General features: G+C 41.3%; 1 protein-coding gene and 1 pseudogene across 1 annotated transcript in view; both read right to left on the bottom strand.

The window, feature by feature from the left end:
- Positions 1-520: 520 nt before the first annotated feature.
- LOC126007058 (golgin subfamily A member 5-like) lies at positions 521-21,359 on the bottom strand (annotated as a pseudogene).
- SLC35D2 (solute carrier family 35 member D2) overlaps positions 21,328-23,144 on the bottom strand; it is a 53,619-nt gene continuing 51,802 nt past the window's right edge. Inside the window, 1 exon segment of the mRNA XM_049772568.1 lies at positions 21,328-21,477. Within this exon segment, the coding sequence (XP_049628525.1) occupies positions 21,375-21,477 (103 nt within the window). The 3' untranslated portion in view covers positions 21,328-21,374.

Below are 23,144 nucleotides of genomic sequence, written 5' to 3'. Positions count from 1 at the left end.
AACCTGTCAGATGTGTGGTGAGCAAATATTTTCTTCCAATGAGTTTGGTGACTTTTTATTCTAGTCATTTCTGATGGTGATTGACAGCACAGAAATGTCTTAATTTTATATAGCCCCGTTTGTTTATTTTTTCTTTTTACTTATGTGGCCAGTAACATTGGGCCATTAAATATGCCTCTATTGACTATATTATGAGGACTTTTGTCTATGTTTTTGCAATATAATTTAAAGATTCCATCTAATAATAGGGCTCTAATGCATTTTTATTTTTTATCAAAAAGAAAACATTTTATTTATAACACCACAATCTGTTTCCCTGATTATAACTCAGAATGGTGTTGCCTCAAATACTGTACAGGTGTCCGAAGCCAGCAACCCATACACTCAACCACTAACCTCATGACAAGCAGACACACAGTCTGTTCCCAGTCAATTTGCTTTAGAAGTCTTACCATTGGAAGGAAATTAAATTTCTGTAGGAAGCCAAGTAGGTTTCTAATAACTTAAACAGTAAAATATCTCATAGTGATGATCCATTTTGGGCTCCTCCCCCTGGCCCTTTGTGGTGATGCCCCTTCTGGGACAAAGCCAACTGGTTGCTGAGACATCCGTGGCTGTCGTGGTACATTTCTAGTATGTAAGTCAAGAGAACGATCATGACCCAGAGGTGAAGCAATACCATGTATATAATGACAAGACCCCGTGCAATGGGTTATCTTCGGAGAAAAATCCCCAGACGAATGCTTCTCCCCTGACTCCTGACATGTTAATGGAAGAGCCATTGCCACCACTGCCAGGAACCACTTTCACTTGCTGCTCCAAGCGCTCCAGCTGGAAGACCAGGGAGTTCTTCTCTGTGCTCAGACTCTCCAACATGATCTGCTTCTGGATAAGTGTTTCTGTCAGCCGGTGCAGGTGGTTTTCCTGCTCTGCTGTTGCTCAAGGTTTAATTGGTGAGCTGATTCCTGAGTTTTTTTATTTCTTCCTCCTGATCTTTAATTCTACTTTGTACTGTGTTTTTTTGTCCTATACAGGTCTTGTTCTATGTAGTGAAATTTCTGCTTTGACAGTCAGTCCAGTTCTGCCTCCAATTCTTGTTTAGATGCTTTCTGCCCAGCTATTTGCTCTTGCAGATCTTTTAACTGTTCCTTGGCAGACTCTGCTTCATTAACCAGCTAAGCCTCCATATCCTGTCATTCATATCTTAGCTGGTGAACTTGACCCATCAGCTTCTGTATTTCCTCCTGCCTTTCCTTCTCACGTCGAAACTCTTCTAGCTCCAAGTTGTTAGTAGCACTGCCATCTAAGCCTTCAAAGCCAGACCCTTCCTTTAGGCTGTTGATCAATTTTTCCTTAGACTGCAGTATCCTTGCAGCTTTTTGCTTGTAGCCAATTAACTCCTGCTTAGAAGATTCCAGGTTGGGCTTGTATGTTCTCACTTTCTGCCATAGCTCTTCAATCTTCTTTTCATCTGAGTATTCAGAGCCACATCTGCTTCGTAAAGTCTCTCTTGAAGCATCTGCAGGGCTTGATTCTGCAGGCTGCTCCCTTCTCTGTGATCTTGAATTTTTCGTGACTTTTCACTCTGTACGGCTTCCAGAGCTTCAGTGCGTGTCTTCAGGAGCTGGTCCGCTTCTTGCAGTCTCACTTTGAGGATGGCCAGCTGGGAATCCTTGGCTGCCACAGTTTTGTTCAGGTCGACCACCTGAGCGCAGAGTACCAGAGTGACTCCGTCACACTTAGAATGATCATCGTTCCATTTTTCCACTCTGGATTTTGCTTTGTTTAATTCCTCTTGAGTTTCCTGGGATCTTTGAAGTAAGGATGCCATTTCTTGATTCAAAGACTGGATTTCATTCCTCAGTAGCTGGTTCTCCAGTCGAAGGTTGGACAGTCCCTGTGACTTGCCATCATCAGTAGGCGCTGGGTTGTGATCAGGGCAAGTGGCATCTGGTGATTCGCTTTGCTTTAAGGAATCCTCTTGGCTTTCATGGTCAGGCTCTGTATTAGAGACTTCATGGCTTTGGTTCCCAGGATTTTTGCTGTCACAGAACTAACACTTGTCTAAGCGCTCTGAGGGGCGGGTGCTTTGCCCTTCTCCTTTCTGATCTCCACCCTCCCAGCAGGCTCCTTTTGGGAACTATTGAGAAAGTCAAACAGCAGCTCATCATCAGGCTCTGATTTTTTCCTCCGGACAAACTGGGATGAGGGCCAAGGGATACATGAATTCTCAGCAGCCAGGGAGGCCTCCACCGAGGTCCGAGACACTTTTACATTGCCAGTGCCAGCTAAGATTGTGGGGTTTTTGATTTCTAATGATTTCAGCTGCTGAAGAAATATATGCAGGTGTGGGTCCAGAGTGGTAGGTGAGATCTGTACTCTGCTGAAGTTCAGAGCAGACCGTATTTTTGTTGTATTTGATGCTGCCAGTGTTCTCTTTCCTACTCAGAGCTCGTGACGCCCCTTGGTCAACATGGTTTAAGAGATCTTCTGTCTTTCCTGGGGACTCTTCAGAGCTGCCCCAAAGCCTCAACGCCCTCCAGAGCACACCCCCTCCCGTCAAGGGCCGCCTGGGAGAGGGTCCATGTTGAGGAAACCCAATACTGACCCTCTAATGCATTTGGGGGGGCACACCCGGTGACGCTCAGGGGTTACTCCTTGCTATGTGCTCAGAAATCGCTCCTGGCTTGGGGGACCATATGGGATGCCAGGGGATCGAACTATGGTCCGTCCTGCTCAGCCGCGTGCAAGGCAAGCGTCCTAACACTGTGCTATCACTCCTGACACTCTCTAATGCATTTTTTTTATTAACTGTTTATAGTTGAAATAAGGAGTGAGCTCATTTTTGCTGTGGCTAACCAATTTCCCAACACCATTTGTTAAAGAGTACTCCTTCATTACACTATATACTCCTATATCTTTGTGAAAGATTAGACCTGATGATCTATTTCTGGCTTCTAGTACATTGATTTATGAGTCTGTCTTTGTTCCAGTACCATAAGACACAATTAATATAATTTAACATTGAGGAAAAAACTCTATAATTTTCTTTTTTCTTAGGATTTTTGGGCTACTTTAGGAGTTGTATTACTTTATATAACATGTAACCATATTTGATCCATTCCTCAAAAAATGTCATGAGAATTTTTAGAATGACTATCTAATCTGTATATTTTTGGTTATAATGGTCATTTTAATAATGCTATTTCTGGTGGAGCCTGACCCCCACCACACACTTTCCAATATGACTGCCATCCAAAATCCACAGCTGGGGACTGGAGTGATAGCATAGCAGTAGGTTGTTTGCCTTGCATGCTGCCTACCTGGATGGACCTGGGTTCAGTCCCCAGCATCCCATATGGTCCCCGAGCCAGCCAGGAGTGATTTCTGAGCACAGAACCAGGATTAATCTCTGAGTGCCACTAAGTGTGGGGAAGGAAGGAAGGAAGGAAGGAAGGAAGGAAGGAAGGAAGGAAGGAAGGAAGGAAGGAAGGAAGGAAGGAAGGAAGGAAGGAAGGAAGGAAGGAAGGAAGGAAGGAAGGAAGGAAGGAAGGAAGGAAGGAAGGAAGGAAGGAAGGAAGGAAGGAAGGAAGGTGTTTAAATAAAGATATTATTAAAAATAATAATAACAATGCTATTCCTTCCAATTTATAAACATGAGATGTTTTTCCATTCCTTATATCTAATTTTATTTCTTTTAATAATGGCTTAGAATTTTCTTTGTACTAGTCTTTCTTCTCTTTAGATAATTTAATTTGCTTAATTTTTTTTCAGGACACAATTTAAATGGGACTTTTTTTTAATCCTCTCTTGAGAAGAAAGTGTCTTCCATAAAACAAGCTGAGTGCAGAGGAAGGAAACCCAACATTGATGTTTTGGATATGTGCACTGGTATTTAAACTTTGTATGACTAAAACTAAATCAGCAACTTTGTAACTGTGTCCTTCATGATAATTCAATAAAACATTATTAATTCCTTTAAAAATAACAACAAATTATGTCCAAAAATACTTTAAATACTACTCTTCTACTTCATTGTTTTGACATATAAATATCAGGGTGTCTCAGCATGTTGATTTTGTAGCCTGTAACTTTACTATTTATTGTTTCAGAAAATGTTTGCGAGTCTTTAGAATTTTCTTTGTATCATATCATTTGAAAATATTTTCATTTTTGTAATCTAGATGCCCTTAATATCTTTTCCTTTCCTAAATGCTGTGACTAAAACTTCTAATATTATGTTGAATAATAGTGTAGAGAATAAATAAGCTGTTTTGTGCTTGAACATAGAGGAAACACTTTCAGTTTTTTACCATAGAATATGATGTTACTTGTGAGTATGTAATAAATAACTTTAATAATATTAATGAAAGTTCCTTCTAAGCCCATTTTGTGAGCAATTTTATCAAGATTTGATACTGGACCTTATCAAATAGTTTCTCTGTTTCTACTAATGTGATCATATGATTTTTATCTTTCCTTTGATATGATGCATTGTAGCATTAAATAATTAACGATGGATCTGGATGGAGAAGGATGGAGGGATTTTTCCCTGCCATCCCAGGCCACATGGCTCCGCAATCCCCATTCAGCTGGAGGGTCCCAGGTTTAGGTGAACGGCGGAATCACTCATCCAGAGACAGGCATCAGGAAGCATCAACTTTATTCATGCCCTATCCACCACATGTGTGGCCTATATCATAACCTTTTAAGCATTTGCTATTCTTAGCTTGCCCTGCATCTTTCAGCCATCTTCTCTTTGACCTCCATGCTGACCAAAGACCAAAAGGGCCAAAGGCATTAATCCCCTGGGTCAAAGGCCTTATATAACCTTTCAAGACCACTCCCCGGAATGGGAGGGTCTCAAGTAGGTATACCTAAATCCAGGGTGGAGTTACATCGAATTACATTGACAGACTTGTTTATATCAAACCATCTTTGAAACTCTGGGATAATGATGGAGCATATTTCTTTTACTTCATTGTTGGATTCAGTTTACTAAGACTTTTGTTGAGAATATTTTTATTCATGTTTGTCAAGGATATTAGTTTATAATTTATAAGTTACAGCACAGTTAGAAAACCACAAAACTAAGTCCTCACCTCTATATAAAAGGGTCCCCAGAAATTGGAACAATATGAAAAGTAGGTTCTCATATTATGTTTTTTCATTCAACTGATGGGATGTTGTTCTCATCAACATAACAATGTTTAACAAAATCACTTTATTGGAGGATCTGCGGTATTCTTGGCTGGGTACAACAGACCCTCTATGTAATAGTAAACTTTGGAAGAGTGAGCTGATTCACTGTCAGCAAGGTAGGATGAAAGAAGCTAAAATTTGATAAGGCACAAGACATCATCAATAAAGGAGAGATTAAAAAAAAAGATATTTCCCCAAAGAAAAATGGCCAGCCCTACCACCATGTTCCAGAAGAAAATATTGGTCGCTTATACTTCCCAGATAGCCTGGTTTAGGCTGATACCTCTGTGGCCTTTTCAGAAAGGAGGGAGGCAGATTCCCCTTTCTACATGAACTACCATAGCCCAACACCACCTTGACATCCTTTGACATATACTTGAACATAATTCAGTATCATAAAAACACAAAATAAAAGTCATACCAAGTATCAAACTATAATGTTATGAAGATAAAAACAAACTATCAAAGATAGAAACAGCTTCAACATTTGGAAATTGAACAACATAATGTCAATCATCATTGATTCAAAGAGGAAATCAAAGAAGACATAAAAAGATTCTTCAAATTAATATACATCAAAACAGAATCAGAATGAAGACACGATCAGAATCTATGTGACACAGCAAAAACAGTAATAAGTGGGACGTTCATAATAATACAAGCTTACATCAGAAAGTTAAAAAAAAATCAATGGCCTGATCTCACCGACTGCTGGTGGGAATGTAGACTAGCCCACCCTTTTTGGAAAACAATATAGCCACTTCTCATAAAACTAGGGAACTAACTCCCATATATCCCAAAAATTCCACTTCTTAGCATCTACCACAAGAGCCCAACAACTATTCAGAAAGACATCTGCACTTCTGTGTTCATTGCAGCACTATTCACAATAGAAAAATCCCAAGTGTCCAAGAACAGATGACCTGCTAAAGAAACTATGCTACATATAAATGTATGTGTGTATGTATGTGTATATATGTATACACATATATGTACATTTATATATACAATGAAATACTAGATGATAATAAGAAAAGATGAAATTATGCAATTCATTGTTTAGTGGATGAATTTGGGGATTATCATGCTTAGTGAAATCAATCAGAAGGAAAGGGACAGACACAAAATGATCTCCCTCACATATGAAATATAAAAATATATAGTAAGAAAATAGCAAATTTTTCAAAGTCTGTTAACAGAAACTGAGAACTGGTCTTCAACAGAAAGTTTACTAGGGCAGGGGGTGGGCATAGCATACAAATAGAAGGGAACAGAATAAAGGGACAATGGTAGAAGGAAGTGGACACATGGTGGAGGGTGTGGTGGTTCATTCCTTATGCAAGAATTTTGCATATGCTTTAATCCAATGCAAGAACTTTGCAGTGCTTTATGCAAGAAACCCAATCATTAACCAGGAGTGAGAACAAAGGGCTCCTCTGCCTTTAATTATATTCAGCCTTCATACCCCTCCTCCCTCTAGTCACATACAACTTACCCAAAGAGTTAACACAAAGAACAAATACTGTTAGCACAGCTGTGAGTTTAGGGATTCTGGGATATATAAGCAATAACCTTGAGGCAGAGCTGTGAGAGGGCCTCTGTGAATCTGTGCTAGCCTATAAGCACCCTTGAAGGATTTCCTTGGCTAGTAACTTTTTTTGGAGGATGATTTCCCATAAAAAAAATGATTGGAAAACTTTTCAAAATAATACAAATAGAATTTTCATATGATCCAGCAACTCCCTCCTAAGCATCTATTCTCAAAAGACAAAAGTATTAATCTCAAAAGATATATGTGACTTGTTCTATAATCCCATATTCTCCTTGAACACATATCTCTCTTGATTGTCTATGACTCTCTTTGCTTTCTTGTCTGCTTGTTTTCTGTTGAACACATAATTCCTTTCCTTCCCCTATGCTCATCCTCCTTAACTATGTAAACTTTGTTCAATAAATACTACCATGCTTCACTATTTAACCTTCACCTTGAAATATTTTGCTGTGAGGGAAAGATGATGACCCAGAGCACCTGTGCTGAGATTAGAATTGATTTTCCTTTCCTGCAAAAGCAGTCCTTGCTTCAGCCAGAGTCCACAGCTTCTGGAAAAATCAAGCGGAGGAATCTTTTTTCATGTTGGGCAGAACAAGTGGACTTCAAGGACAGCTTAACAGCTACCAGTTTGAAGTGAAAATCTGTGCCGTTTAGGTGCTGGCAGCAGACTTAACTAGTACTGACCCCAAGCAAGGCATTGAATAAACTATACAGAGCTTCAAGGACAGGCAATAGCTTAGGGAATTCATAGCCTTGGAACCCATTTTTCAAGAAGCTAAAAAACTTCTCTAAAAGGAACTATTATGACAATGATAGTTGAAAATGATCACTCTGGATAAATTTTACATTTGTAGAGTTTGTCTATTTCGTGGAAATTCTAAAATATATTACCATAGAATTTTTATTTGTGCTTACATTTTTTAATTTTATTACTTTATTTAAACATAGTGGATCACAAATTTTTTTATAATACAACTGTTTCTAGCATTTAATGTTCCAACACCAATTCCACCACTAGTGTAACATTTCCTCCATCAGTTTCCCACTCACTCCTAAGCCCTTGGCAAGCACAAAATAATTCCTTTATATTGTTTACCTTTACTAAATAGTAATAGAATGATTGGGGAGAAGCGCTTAAGTAAAAGATAATTTTATATCTCAAATATAAGTTAAGTCATTGTCTGAAATTTACTGTTTGTTTCTAATTGCACTTTTTGTGTTATTGGCTTTGTTGATCTTAGGCAACTTTGATGCTACTTTGACATCTTGTTTGGTGCATTCTTACTGGTGGTGAAAAATCTGGAGGTGTCACATAGCTTTAATGTGGCCATGTATTCTTGGAATTCCAAGATCTATGGAGCAGGGATGATGAGCTGACAATGTGGTGCTGTGGATATGGTTGTGTCTGTCAGGGGTTCCAGAAATTTGGAGGGGCTGGGACAAGGAGGGGTAGACACATCCAGAATTCACTCTCGGAAGACTCCAGAGTTCTCGGTCCAAAAATCACATACATAGAGTTTTTGTCAGTTAGGTGTCTCTGCAGAGATCAGTGGTAAAGTGATGAATTTGGGCCATTAGCATGATAATTTTAGAATGTGGATGCAGCTGCCAAGACTTTGGCATAATAGGATTTTTTTAAGTACTATTTATGACAGGGAAGACTTGATAATTATAACATACAATTACAAAATAACATTTAATATCTAGATGCCAGAGTTAAAAACCTAGTTGTGTAAATAAGAATAGACAGTATTATATATTATATTAAATGATTTAAAAAAAATTTGGGGGGGGGCCCAGAGAGATAGCACATCGGCGTTTGCCTTGCAAGCAGCCGATCCAGGACCAAAGATGGTTGGTTCGAATCCTGGTGTCCCATATGGTCCCCCGTGCCTGCCAGGAGCTATTTCTGAGCAGAGAGCCAGGAGTAACCCCTGAGCACCGCCGGGTGTGGCCCAAAAACCAAAAAATAAAAAATAAATAAAATAAATAAAAATAATTTTTTTTTGGTTTTTGGGCCAAATCTGATGACATTCAAGGGTTACTCCTGGCTATGTGCTCAGAAATCACTCCTGGCTTAGGGGACCATATGGGACACCAGGGAATCGAACTACAGTCCGTCCTAGGTTAGCGCTTGCAAGGCAATCGCCTTACCACTAGCACCACCACTCCAGCCCCTAAATTTCTTTATTTACATGGGTTAAATGATATAGTGATCAATCATCACAGATTGACTTTTATTTTGAAGGGGGTTTTGGAGGGGCCACACCCAGCATTGCTTAGGGGTTACTCATGCTCCACACTCAGGAATCACTCCTATTGGTGCTCTAAACATCATATGGGATGCCAAAGGTCAAATCTGAGTCAGCTAAATGCAATGCAATTGCCCTACCTGTTATGCTATATTTCCAGTTGCACGAATTGACTTTTATTGATAATTCCACTTGCCATTCCTTTAAGTTTTATTGGAGCAAGTAATATGTGGTCAATTTATTATATGCTTGCCAAGGGGTTAGGTCAGGGGTTGAGAGAGAATCTGAAATCTGAGTGTAGCTCAGGCCCTTCAAATACAGGCTTGGGTATTTCATTGAGATTGCCACTCTGGAAGAGTAGATTCTCTTTTTTGTTGTTGTTGTTTTTGGTTTTGGTTTTGGTTTTTGGGTCACACTGTTGGCACTCCTGACTCTACACTCAGAAGTCACTTCTGGCAGGCTCAGGGATTATATGGGATTCTGGGATTCGAACCGGGGTCCACCCTGTGTTGGTGGCATTCAAGGCCTTACCACTGTGCTATTGCCCCAGACCCAAAAAAATAGATTCTTAGCCTTGAAAAAAAGCCCCTGAAAGGAGGCACCCTGTAGGCTAAAACAGCCCCTCAGCTGTGGGAGGGAGGAAATAAGCACCTGTTAGAGCAAATACCTGGCATGTCTAAACAGAGCCCACTTCCTGTGCTTTTCCCGGACATGTAGGTCACGTTCTCCCAGTCACATTGGTCATGTCCATAGAAGGACCTCCTTCACTTCCCTTTGTTCAATCTGCCTGTGTGCAGATAAATCCTGTTTTTCCTATTGGCTGTATAACTGTTAAATATTCCTTCCCCCTTAGTAATAAAGAGTTGTCTCATTGCAGTCACTTCTGGAGGTTTTATTCCATACACTCCCATTCTCCACTTTTCACCCCACCCCAAGCCAACCTGTCTCAAACTTGCCTAGGATCAGACATTCCCAGCATCATCAACACGTGAGGACATTGACAGAGAGAAGGGAACATTGATGGTAAGATTGGTGTTGGAACATTATATTCCTGAAACAAATATATTATGAACAACTTTGTAAATAAGTGTCTTAATTTAATTTTTTTTTTTTTTGGTTTTTGGGCCACACCCAGCGGTGCTCAGGGGTTACTCCTGGCTGTCTGCTCAGAAATAGCTCCTGGCAGGCACGGGGGGCCATATGGGACACCGGGGTTTGAACCAACCACCTTTGGTCCTGGATCAGCTGCTTGCAAGGCAAACGCTGCTGTGCTATCTCTCCGGGCCCCTTAATTTAAATTTTTAACTTATAAAAGATATATATGTCCATTAGAACTGGGGACTTAGGAGGCCAGGGGTGAGGAAGAGACCATGTGATAATGGTAGGTGGATTTTAATACACTGGTGAAAGGATTGGCATAGTATCTCTGTGACAGTAAAACAAATTCAATTATATTCTGAATGATGATACCTTCATAAACTTTTTATAAGCTGTAATTTTTCTGTTAAACTGCTACATTCATAGTTTTAAATAACATGTTGAAATATTCTACTATTATTGCATTGTTTAAATACTACTTTAGTTCTTTCATTAGTTGTCACCTTTTTTTGTGCTCCTTCATTTGGGTGACACTCCAAGTTGTTAAAGGGTCAAGCAAGAAACTAGCTGGAGACCCAAGACACTGAGAAGCATTTTTCCTTGAGCTTCCTCAAGGCTCAGCAGCCTCTTCCATATAGCCTCACTAGTAACCTCAATTGGTAACTTCAACTTAATTCAGAAACTAAAGTGGAGATCCCTTCAACCACACATCTTACAAATCAATTTCTTTTTTATTTTTATCTTTGACTGAGACAATATTGACTTTAAAAAGTGAAGTATAGGGCCAGAGAGATAGCATGGAGGTAGGGCATTTGCCTTGCATGCAGAAGGACGGTGGTTCAAATCCCAGTATCCCATATGATCCCCCAAGCCTGCCAGGATCGATTTCTGACTCCCCTGAGTGCTGTCAGAGGTGACCCAAACCACCCCCCAAAATGAAGTATATTTTTTCTCTTTTATTTTTTATTTTAAAAGTAAAGTGTGGGGGGCTGGAGAGATAGCATGGAGGTAAGACGTTTGCCTTTCATGCAGGAGATCATCAGTTCAAATCCCAGCGTCCCATATGGTCCCCCGGGCCTGCCAGGAGCAATTTCTGAGCCTGGAGCCAGGAATAACCCCTGAGCACAGCCGGGTGTGACCCAAAAACCACAAAAAAAAAAAAAAAAAAAAAAGTAAAGTGTGGGGCCGGAGAGATAGCATGAAAGTAAGGTGTTTGCCTTGTATGCAGAAGGTTGGTGGTTCTAATCCTGGCATCCCATATGGCCCCCTGAGCCTGCCAGGAGCTATTTCTGAGCATAGAGCCAGGAGTAACCCCTGAGTGCTGCCGGATGTGACCAAAAAAAAAAAAACAAAACAACAACAACAAAATAAAGTGAAGTGGATTGATGTTTAAAAGACACAATGTTTGCACACAACAGTCCAACAGTAGAGAACAGTGGTCCTTTATGAGGCCCAAAATTAGATCCCAGAATCTATTTTACAGGAAACACAAATTGCACATTTCAATTCAACTTAATTCAAGAGCTACAGGGCTGATCTTTAGGTTCCCTCTGCTGGCCACATGTGGAAATATTAGTTGTAGTTTGTTTTGTTTTTAACCTTGGAAAAAAGAATCATTTATGAAAAGACCCCAAAGGGCCAGGGCAATTGTACAGTGGGTAGAGCACCTACCTAGCAGACAACACTAGTTCAATACCCAGCATCTCATATAGTTCCTGGATCATCATCAAGAGTAATTCCTGGAGCCAGAGAGATACCATGGAGGTAAGGCATTTGCCTTGCATGCAGAAGGACAATGGTTTGAATCCCGGCACCCCATATGGTCTCCTGAGTCTGCCAGGAGCAATTTTTGAGCATAGAGCTAGGAGTAACCCTGAGCGCTGCCGGGTGCGACCCAAAAACAAAAAAAAAAAAAAAAAGAGTAATTCCCTAGTACAGAACAAAAAGTAACCCCTCAGCAATGCCAGGTGTGGCCCAAAAATCAAAAGCCAAAATATTTAATAAAAAAAGGGCCCAAGAAAGGTATTCAGATGATTATAAGGGAAAAAAAGTAAAATAAGGAACCACATTAAGCACCCTGACCACAAATAAAAGATTAGCCATATAATGACTTTACAAAAACCACAAAAATTCTGAAAGGTCCAAGACAAAGAGCCAATGGAGAATGGTCACACAACTCTGCTCCACAGCTGTGCACCCCACCTAGTAAAGAAACCCCAGCATGGTACATAGAAAACATCACACTACAATCAGGACAATGGGCAAACAACACAGGCCTCCACCATGCTTAGAGAATGAAGGTGGTAACTCCAAGGACCTGAAAAGTAACAACCACCTATTTAGCCTCTCAGATAAGGACTTTGGAGAAAAATATGGAGGATGTTCATAGAACTCAAAGAGAGCATGGAACTAACTGAACATGCCACAAATAAGAATCAAGAGCATTTGAGAGTAGAAATAAGAAAACTTCAAACTGAAATAATAGGACTGAAAAACTTGGTAGGTGAAATGAAAATCTCATTGGAAAGCCTATTCAACAGAGCAACAGCAGCTGAAGACAGAAGTAGTGAGCTGAAAGATGAGATAAAAAAAAAAATAACTCCATACAACAAAAGAGATTAGAAAAGAGCCTCAAAACAAAAGATCAGACAATGAGAAAAGTCCTAAAATAATGTGAACAGACAAAAATAGAAGTATTTGATAAACTCAACAGAAACAACAAAAGAATCAGTGGAGTCCCAGAGACACAGGAAGAAAATCCCCATGATGTATCAACAATCAAGGACATCATTACAGAGAAACTCCCCAGAGCTAAAGAGTTCATACAATCAAATCCTACTTGCCTGAAGAATATCAGCCAAAAAGAGACCCAAAGAAAAGCACCCCAGGACACATCCTAGTCACAGATGAACCCCATAGATAGGGATGGAATACTAAAAGCAATGTCAAAAGGAAAATTCCATCTAATGGATCATCCTAAGATTTACTGTAGATTTGTTACAAAAATAAAGAAAATAGAAATTGTATGTACTACCTTCTCAGATCAGCACTGAAGTTAGAAATGAATAGCAAGCAGACAGAAAGGAAAAATCTTAGCGCTTCAAAATTAAATAGTTCACTATACTGAACAACCAATGGGTCAGAGATTAAATCAAAAAGGAAATCAAAAGATTCCTAGAAACAAACACAAAGACAAAAATTATTAGAATATGTGGGACACAGCTAAAGCAGTACTAAGAGAAAAATGTATAGCTTTGTAAGAATTTATCAGGAAGGAGAAGAAGCCTACATAAATAACAGTGGCACAGCTTATAAAATTGGAACATAATCAACAAAATGTACCAAAAATATGAAGATAGGGGGCCGGGAAGGTGGCGCTAGAGGTAAGGTGTCTGCCTTACAAGCGCTAGCGTAGGACGGACCGCGGTTCGATCCCCCGGTGTCCCATATGGTCTCCCCAAGCCAGGGGCAATTTCTGAGCTCATAGCCAGGAGTAATCCCTGAGCGTCAAACAGGTGTGGCCCAAAAACCAAAAAAAAAAAAAAAAAAAATGACGATAGAAGAAAATAATAAAGAAATAAATGAACTAAGTAAGCAAAAATTAATAAATAAATAAAATTTTAAAAATAAATAAAAAAATAAAAATGCCATTCACAATAATACCACAGAAATTCAAATATCTTGGAGTCAACTTAACTAAAGATGTGAAGGACCTATAAAAAGAAAACTATAAAACATTGCTTCAAGAAATAAAATAAAATTTGGGCCAGAGAGATAGCATAGTGGTGGGGCATTTGCCTTGCATATTCCCAGCATCCCATATGGTTCCCCGACCTGCCAGTGGTCATTTCTGAGTGCAGAACCAGGAGTAACCCTTGTGCACCACTGGGTATAGCCCAACAATAAATAAATAAATAAATAAATAAATAAATAAATAAATAAATAAATAAAAAGCTAAAAAAAAAGGACAAGGAAATGGAGACATGTTCCTTGTTCATGGATTGAGAGGATTAACATCATTAAAATGGCAATACTCTCCAAAAGATGATACAGATTTAATGTAATCCCTCTAAGAATACCCATGACAACAGAGGCTCAGCTGGGCTCAGAACACTCCGTATGCCAGGATTTTTTGGTGTGTTTGCCTGGTATGTTGGGGGCTCTGGGCAGGACAGCTAGCCATAGGACCCCTGGGCTGACCACTTAGTCCAGGGGAACAAGATTCCCCCCACATCAGGCGGGTCTTCAGGGCCACGCCTGGTTAATTGGGCCCTGGGGGGAGGGGTGAGAAATTCCTTCCTAGGCATCCAAAAACTACAGAGGCTCGGCTGGGCTCGGAACACTCGGCATGCCAGGATTTCGTGGGCCTTTGACTGGTATGATGGGGGCTCTGGGCAGAACAGCTAGCCATAGGACCCCTGGGCTGACCACTTAGTCCAGGGGAACAAGATTCCCCCCACAAGAGGCAGGTCTTCAGGGCCACGCCTGGTTAATCGGGCCCTGGGGGGAGGGGGTGAGAAATTCCTCCCTAGGCATCCAAAAACTACAGAGGCTCGGCTGGGCTCAGAACACTCCGCATGCCAGGATTTTTTGGTGTGTTTGCCTGGTATGTTGGGGGCTCTGGGCAGGACAGCTAGCCATAGGACCCCTGGGCTGACCACTTAGTCCAGGGGAACAAGATTCCCCCCACACCAGGCGGGTCTTCAGGGCCATGCCTGGTTAATCGGGTCTTGGGGGGAGGGGGTAAGAAATTCCTCCCTAGGCATCCAAAAACTACAGAGGCTCGGCTGGGCTCAGAACACTCCACATGCCAGGATTTCATGGGCCTTTGACTGGTATGATGGGGGCTCTGGGCAGGACAGCTAGCCATAAGACCCCTGGGCTGACCACTTAGTCCAGGGGAACAAGATTCCCCCCACACCAGGTGGGTCTTCAGGGCCACGCCTGGTTAATCGGGCCCTGGGGGGAGGTGGTGAGAAATTCCTCCCTAGGCATCCAAAAACTACAGAGGCTCGGTTGGGCTCAGAACACTCCGCATGCCAGGATTTTTTGGTGTGTTTGCCTGGTATGTTGGGGGCTCTGGGCAGGACAGCTAGCCATAGAACCCTTTGGCTGACCACTTAGTCCAGGGGAACAAGATTCCCCCCACACCAGGCGGGTCTTCAGGGCCACGCCTGGTTAATCGGGCCCTGGTGGGAGGTGGTGAGAAATTCCTCCCTAGGCATCCAAAAACTACAGAGGCTCAGCTGGGCTCAGAACACTCCACATGCCAGGATTTTGTGGGCCTTTGATTGGTATGATGGGGGCTCTGGGCAGGACAGCTAGCCATAGGACCCCTGGGCTGACCACTTAGTCCAGGGGAACAAGATTCCCCCCACACCAGGCGGGTCTTCGGGGCCACGCCTGGTTAATTGGGCCCTGGGGGGAGGGGGTGAGAAATTCCTCCCTAGGCATCCAAAAACTACAGAACCGCGCAGGGGCGCATACTTCATGTATTCAGAATATTCCTTATTCTTATGTTATGTTTTGCGTATACGGAATATTCTTTTTGTATTCTGCCCTTTCCCACACCCCTACAAAGCTCTTTTTTACTCCTTAACTCTAATCCCCTCTCAAGCATCACTAACCTACATTACTCTTTTTAACTTCAGTAGTGTACAGTCCTAATCACAGTCCAAAGCTGTGCATTGTGTGTGACAACCCCAAACTCTTTCAAGATACATAAAATGGACACGTATTTCTTTAGAATATTTTGTGTTTTTTCTCTGACAGCTATAATTCTTACTAAATGTTGTCTTATACAGTGATGATTCTAACCACTTTTTTTCTTCTCTTTTTGAGCTGTTTAACAAGGAATTTTGGTGGAAGAGTCCCCCAGTTTAATGCTTATGATTGAACCATGTCATGGGAATCATTGGAATTGTTCTTATGGCCCCCATATGCTCCAATAACACCACGTGGCATTGCTTCTTATTTGCATAGGCACATTAAAATGGGAAAATATTATACATACAAATAAGATCCTATCTAATAGAGATTGGAACACACAAATCTTGTAGTGCAAAGGAACCTTACACCCTGAACATTGACATAAAGACCTGGCACAGACCTCTGAAGAAAGGGCATAATCCATTCTCCCCTGAACCAGGGAAGCCATCCACGAAACATCCAGGCTGGTCTATAACATCACCTGGAAGCAATCCTTTACCACAGAAGACCCACACTGCTCAGACTTCGACCTGCTCAAAAGAGACTTCCCTTAACACTGAGAAGACTTAACAACAACAACGACCTGCTTACAGGACAGGGCTCCCTGAATTGCCATTTGATTGTGAGGTGAAAGGAGAGGATGCTCCACATCCTGACTTCAATGTAAGATATGCAGATTCCAGGATCTTTAATACAGAAGCATGATACCAACAACAGAGACTGTGTGAAAAATAAAAGTGTGTTGGCACTACAGACAATGTATTGGATTGGACGATCTAGCTTGCCTGGAGCCTGGACTTGGTCTTGTGCCAGGAAACTTCAGGGGTCTGATCTCTAGGTACTTAGGCCAAGGTTATTTCTTTCCATGTCCCTCATATTTTGATGGGCCTATGCAAACAACAATTGCCACTCTAACACCATTTTTACTGTACTCCTTTGACTCTAATCCTTAAAAAGAACTCACTTAAAATTTGAGGTTAACTTAAGCTAATATGCATGAATATGGAAATGTAAGAAAATACTATGCCTGTAATGTTTAAGGAGTTATGTAAATTTTATGCCTTTAGATTGCCTTGTGTACTGTTAAGAAATATTATAATGTGTTACAATCTGGGGACTTGAGGGACAAAGTAATTTACATGGATTCTGTCTTATTTATCTTAATGTTCTTTGGCTGAAATTTCAAAGTTAAGATATCAGCAAGGGGACTTCTGAGAATTATGTTATGGGTGATTGTCCTTCCACTGTAACTTTACCTTGTCCTCTTTCTTTGCACCCTTGTTCTCATAATTAAAAATAAAAATTAAAAAAAAAAAGAATACCCATGACAATCTTCAAAAAAAAGTGGATCAAACACTCCCAAAATTCATTTGGAACAATAAACTCCCAAGAATAGCTAAATCAACCCTTAAGGGAAAAAAGATGGGAGTCATCACTTTCCCCAACTTTAAATTGTACTACAACGCAATAATCATTAAGACAGCATAGTATTGGAAAAAATACAACCCTCAGATCAATGGAATAGATTTGAGTATTCAGAGAATGATACCCACACATACAATCAATCAATCATTAACAAAGGGGCAAGAAATGCCTAATGGAGCAAGAAAAGCCGCTTCAACAAATGGCATTGGAACACTGGTCAGCCAGATACAAAAATGAGAAATCAGACCTTTATCTAACACCATGCACAAAGGTCAAATCAAAATGGATTAAAGACTTTGATATCAGACCTGAAACTATAAGATATAGGGGGGAAAATGTAGGCAAAACACTCCATGACATTGAGACTAAAGGCTTCTCTGCCAGTGTCCTGCTCTAGGTGAATGGGTCTGAAGCAGAGACACTTTGAGGATTAAGAAAACAAGACAGAACTAGAGAGAAAGCATGAGGATCAGGGGACTAACTGTCTCATGGACAGAGAGCCCCAACTATTTCTCCATTGGATATTTATTTTCAGCAATAATTGGTCATAGAAAGAAGAGTAGAGGGAGCCAGAGTGATGGCAAAGTGGTAGGGTGTTGGCCTTGTACGCGGCTGACCCAGGACAGACTGCAGTTCGATCCCCAGGTGTCCCTATGGTCCCCCAAGCCAGGAGCGATTTCTAAGTGCATATCCAGGAGTAACCAGTGAGCATCATCGGTGTGTCCCAAAAAGAAAAGAAAAAAAAAAAAAACAGGGAAGGAAGGAAGGAAGGAAGGAAGGAAGGAAGGAAGGAAGGAAGGAAGGAAGGAAGGAAGGAAGGAAGGAAGGAAGGAAGGAAGGAAGGAAGGAAGGGAGGAAGGGAGGGAGAAGGGAGGGAGTGAAGGGAGGGAGGGAGGAAAGGAGGGGGAGGGAGGGAAGGAGGAAGGGAGGGAGAGGGGGAGGGAGGGAGAGGGGGAGGGAGGGAGGGAGGGATAGGGGAAGGGAGGGGAGGAGGGAGGGAAGAAGGGAGGGAGGAAGGGAGGAAGGAAGGGAGGAAGGAAGGGAGGAAGGAAGGGAAGAAGGAAGGGAGGAAGGAAGGGAGGAAGGAAGGGAAGAAGGAAGGGAGGAAGGAAGGGAGGAAGGAAGGGAGGGAGGGAGGGAGGAAGGAAGGAAGGAAGGAAGGAAGGAAGGAAGGAAGGAAGGAAGGAAGGAAGGAAGGAAGGAAGGAAGGGAGGGAGGGAGGAAGGAAGGGAGGAAGGAAGGGAAGAAGGAAGGGAGGAAGGAAGGGAGGAAGGAAGGGAGGGAGGGAGGGAGGGAGGGAGGAAGGAAAGAAGGAAGGAAGGAAGGAAGGAAGGAAGGAAGGAAGGAAGGAAGGAAGGAAGGAAGGAAGGAGGAAGGAAGGAAGGAAGGAAGGAAGGAAGGAAGGAAGGAAGGAAGGAAGGAAGGAAGGAAGGAAGGAAGGAAGGAAGGAAGGAAGGAAGGAAGGAAGGAAGGAAGGAAGGAAGGTGATCTGAGAAACAGTGACCTGGTTACACATGTGCCAAGTCATTACAATTTATAACTGGTAACTCAAGCACTTCTGTAAGTTCTGCCCACCATTCTAGCATCATCAAATCTAAAGATGGGGTGCTGGAATATAGATTGGTTAAAAGCCTTGATCACAACCTGAGACTTGGAATTGGTTACCAACATAGAGGACTCTTATGGAACCAAACCTACCGTGGGGTCTGACCTAATTCCATGTAGCTACTGTTAGAACTGAACTGTACTACATTCAGTTGAAATCCAGAGAGTAGATATCAAGGAAACACTCCCACAGTGGTAGTCAGGGTCTTGTGTGTAGAAGAAACACCCTCATCTCCCCTCCAAAACAATGGGAGGTGGGATCACACATAGTTGCACATCCATGATCAAACAGCATCATTCATCATAATTCACCATAGTCAAGAAGTGTTTAGTCACGTATTTAATGATAGATAAGAGGCTTTAAAATGGGACCTATAGTGAGGCCGGAGAGATAGCATGGAGGTAAGGCATTTGCATTGCATGCAGAATATTGGTGGCTTGAATCCAGGCATCCCATATGGTCCCCCAAGCCTGCCAGGAGGATTTCTGAGCATAGAGCCAGGAGTTACCCCTAAGCTCTGCCGGGGGGTGTACCCAAAAACCAAAAAACCAAAATAAATAAATAAATAAATAAAATAAAATGGGACCTATAATAGAATATTACTCAGCCTTTCCAAGGAAAGAAAATATGGCCTGTTACAAGAATTGACCTTGGGCACAGTGCCTTAAGAGAAATATGAGAGTCACTAAAAGACATAATAGTCATTAATAGAAATATAATAGCCATTAGTAATAGTCATTAATAGTCATTAATTAAATTACTGTGTGACATTTCACTTATGTAATATCCCATTAAATTCAGAGATAGGAAATACAAAGGTATTTATGAAGAGTTAGGGAGAAGTAGAAATGGACAATGATTTCAGTTTTAAAAACCTGAAATGTATCAGGGGTCACACCATGAGCTACAAAACATGACTGAATTGTTTGCTTGGAACAGTTCAGGATAGGGCCAGGAGATTCAATCCCCAGTCCCATATGTTCTGAGGAGCAGCATCAGAAGGGATCCCCCAAGAACTTGCCAGCAGTAGCTCCTGAGACCTGTGAGCCAAAACCAAGAACAATAGATAAATATTATTAAGATGATAAAATAACTTAATTCTCTTTAGAATCAGGGATGTGACAGGTCTCAAGTGAGACCTTAATATCCCACACATGCACCCAAAAAAGGAGGTGCTCACAAATAATATCTGGCAAACACATCACAACTTAAGTTGTTTTAATGTTAAGTAAATTTAAACAGCACGTTAAGAAAAAGCATCATTTGTTTTGCTGTCCAGCTTCTCCTCTGGCTCTGCTTTTAGAGACATTGGAAAGTTAGAGCTGACAATTATTTCAAGATCAAACTCAACTGCACAAATTAAAATAATTGAGGATACAAAGGCAAAGTGACCCCTGCAGACTTTCAATGGATTCCCACTGTTGCAGAACAATCTACAAGAATCTGGGGCCAGAGTACAAATACAGCAAGGAGGGTATTTGCTTTGCATAAGGCTGCTCAGGGTTTGATCCCGGCCCGGCACCACATGTGGTCCTCTAAACACCATCAGTAGTGGTCAAAAAATCTAAAAAACCAAAAAAAGAAAAGCTTCATTGCTCATCAGAAACCATCAGGACCAACCAGCCAGATGTTAAAGGAGATGGTTGAGGTGGTTCCAGTCCTACAAAAGTCTTCCCATGCACAACTACACCCAGGGCAGCCTCAGAGCAAATGGACCAGTGGCTAAACGCACATGATTTAGGTCACAGCCCCAGTACAAATCTGGAGGGAGAAGAAGTGCGATGGAAGCACTTCCAAACTGACAACCCATACCACATTGTGTGGTTTCCCCCACTGAGTTATTCTGTCATTTTGCCCTCCAATGCCAGCTCCTAAAGGAACATCACTCCTCATTGCAGAAAGAATAATGAACAGGCTTGCAGCCTGGCTATAATCACAACACAGTACAAAGCATGCGTGTAAACATCTTTTATTTTAATGACTGGTGAAAGATACCACGTGTAAGGTTAAGTCAAAGCTTATAGGTTACTGACACCATGGATCATACTGACAACTCAACAGCTCATAGCATGAAAATAAAGGCACATCTGTTTAAACTGGAATAATTGTTCTCACTGGCATTTTGCTTTGGCAGGAACCTTTGAAAGTAAGGTACAGGATACTGGCTAGTAAAATAACCAGCATCAATCTTTAAGTCCACTTATGCACACAGTTTCAGCAAACAGCAGCACAGACATGTAGACATGGATCCATAGATCAGGGCTCTACCCTTGGGAATAATCCCTTTAACCAGTGGTTTGATTTTAAGAAGATTCACTTTCAGTGGGCAGGACTGTGCCCACATATCTCAGGGTCAGCATATGGTGGCACATGAAGTCGATTCTCTTTGCATTATGCAGATGTTCTCTGTGCTCTAACCAGAGGGACAAGCGTCCCATTTCCCAAAAGTCTGGGTCCTTGTTTTGAGTCTGGGAATGCCTCTCCCCAGGCTCCTGGGCCTTACATCAATCCACATGTTGACCTCCAGACTCTAGCTCTTCACATCCAGGGGTGTGTTTTCTACATCCACAGGCTGTTTCGGCTTTAACTGACTGCTTAGAGTCAAAAAGGAATATCTCAAACCCCCAGCCATGCTGCATGGAAGAGAAAATGTGAAAATAAGTCAATTCTATACAATAAACTACACACCATAATTGGGGTGGGGGTAGGTGCATATTGTACTATGTTTAGGGCTTATTTATTCCTAGTTCTGGGCTAATGAATCACTCCTGGCACTGCCAGGACTTAGAGGACTCTATAAGGTAACAGGGATTGAGCCATGGTCAGCTGCATGCAAGACACACAAACTACTTGTCATCTCTCTTAGCCCTAATTATTTTTATTAGTTTTGAAATCTTGATATTTGCAATAGCAATGATGGGACCTTGAGGATATCAGACTTAGTGACATAAATCAGGGACACTCTATTTGTGTGTGATCATATGTGAAAGATAAAGAAATCAAACTGTAAAAATCGAATTAGTGATTATGGATGGAAAGTAGAGAGGTGCATGGGTAAATCAAGTAAAAGGAGGCAAATGTTTGATTGAAAGAGTAAGGAATTTAAGTGATGAACTACGGGATTATTCTATGTTGATGCTCAATGATTCCTACCTGAGCCTCACATATTATGTTTCTTCAATTTAAAAAAAATTATAATTAAATTCATAGCTATACCACCAAGATATTTGTCATATTCTAAATCATGTCAGTTCAGTTTGAAAGGAGTTTTGTGTCCCCAATTTTTCTTCTCATGTTTAGGCCTTACTTGATAAGAAGTGTGTCTTACTTACAAGTCTAGACCAAAAAAAAAAAAAAAATCAACTCGAGCAGTGCTGGAGAAATAGCTCAGTAAGAAAGACATGCCTGGCATGCACAAAGGTCTGAATTCAATCCTTGGTACCACAGAACTTGGTCCCCAGCACCACCAGTTGTGATCCTTGAGCACAACACAGGCCCACAGCACAGCACTGCCACCCAAAGCACTAGCTCCAGGACCCCAAGAACCATAGGAAGGCACTCTCCAAAAGAGATCAAGTCTATGGGGCTGGAGAGATAACATAGAGGTAAGGCGTTTGCCTTCCATGGCAGAAGGATGGTGGTTCAAATCCCGGCATCCCATATGGTGCCTGCCAGGGGCGATTTCTGAGCATAGAGTTAGGAGTGACCCCTGAGCACTGCCGGGTGTGACCCAAAAACCAAAAAAAAAAAAAAAAAAAAAAAAAAAAAAGATCAAGTCTAAAATAGAACATAATAGAGAAAACAAGAACTTGATTATTATGCATTCTATGACATTGTATAAAATGACTTGTCTGCATCCCATGTCGGAAATCCCAAAATACTTTCAAAGTATCCCCCAATGGAGTATCTACCTAGAGAAGCCAAGTTCATAAGAGGAAGACAGATAACCTAGGGGACTTCTCAGTGAGGAAGATGCAAAATGAAATTCTTATTTCAACCTCTTACTTTTTTATTTGGCATGTTCCCATGACCTACTTTAGGGAGTATGACATAAAAATAGATGTACTAATAAATAATTTAAGTAAAATTACCTTATGAGTGGTAAGGTCAAAATACCTTCTGCTCTTTCTCATAGATTATTTATGCAGTTTAAAATACTTATTTTACTAAAATGAGTTCACGGGGGGCTGTATCAATACTACAACAAGTAGAGTACTGCCCTTGCATGCAGTTGACCCAGATTTGATTCCCAGCATCCCATATGGACCCATAAGCCCCATCAGGAATGAGCCCTGAGTGC

This window comes from Suncus etruscus, chromosome 4, assembly GCF_024139225.1.
Source record: "Suncus etruscus isolate mSunEtr1 chromosome 4, mSunEtr1.pri.cur, whole genome shotgun sequence".
Taxonomy (NCBI): domain Eukaryota; kingdom Metazoa; phylum Chordata; class Mammalia; order Eulipotyphla; family Soricidae; genus Suncus; species Suncus etruscus.
The sequence above is the reverse complement of the archived record's forward strand: the minus strand, read 5'-3'. Positions and strand labels throughout refer to the sequence as shown.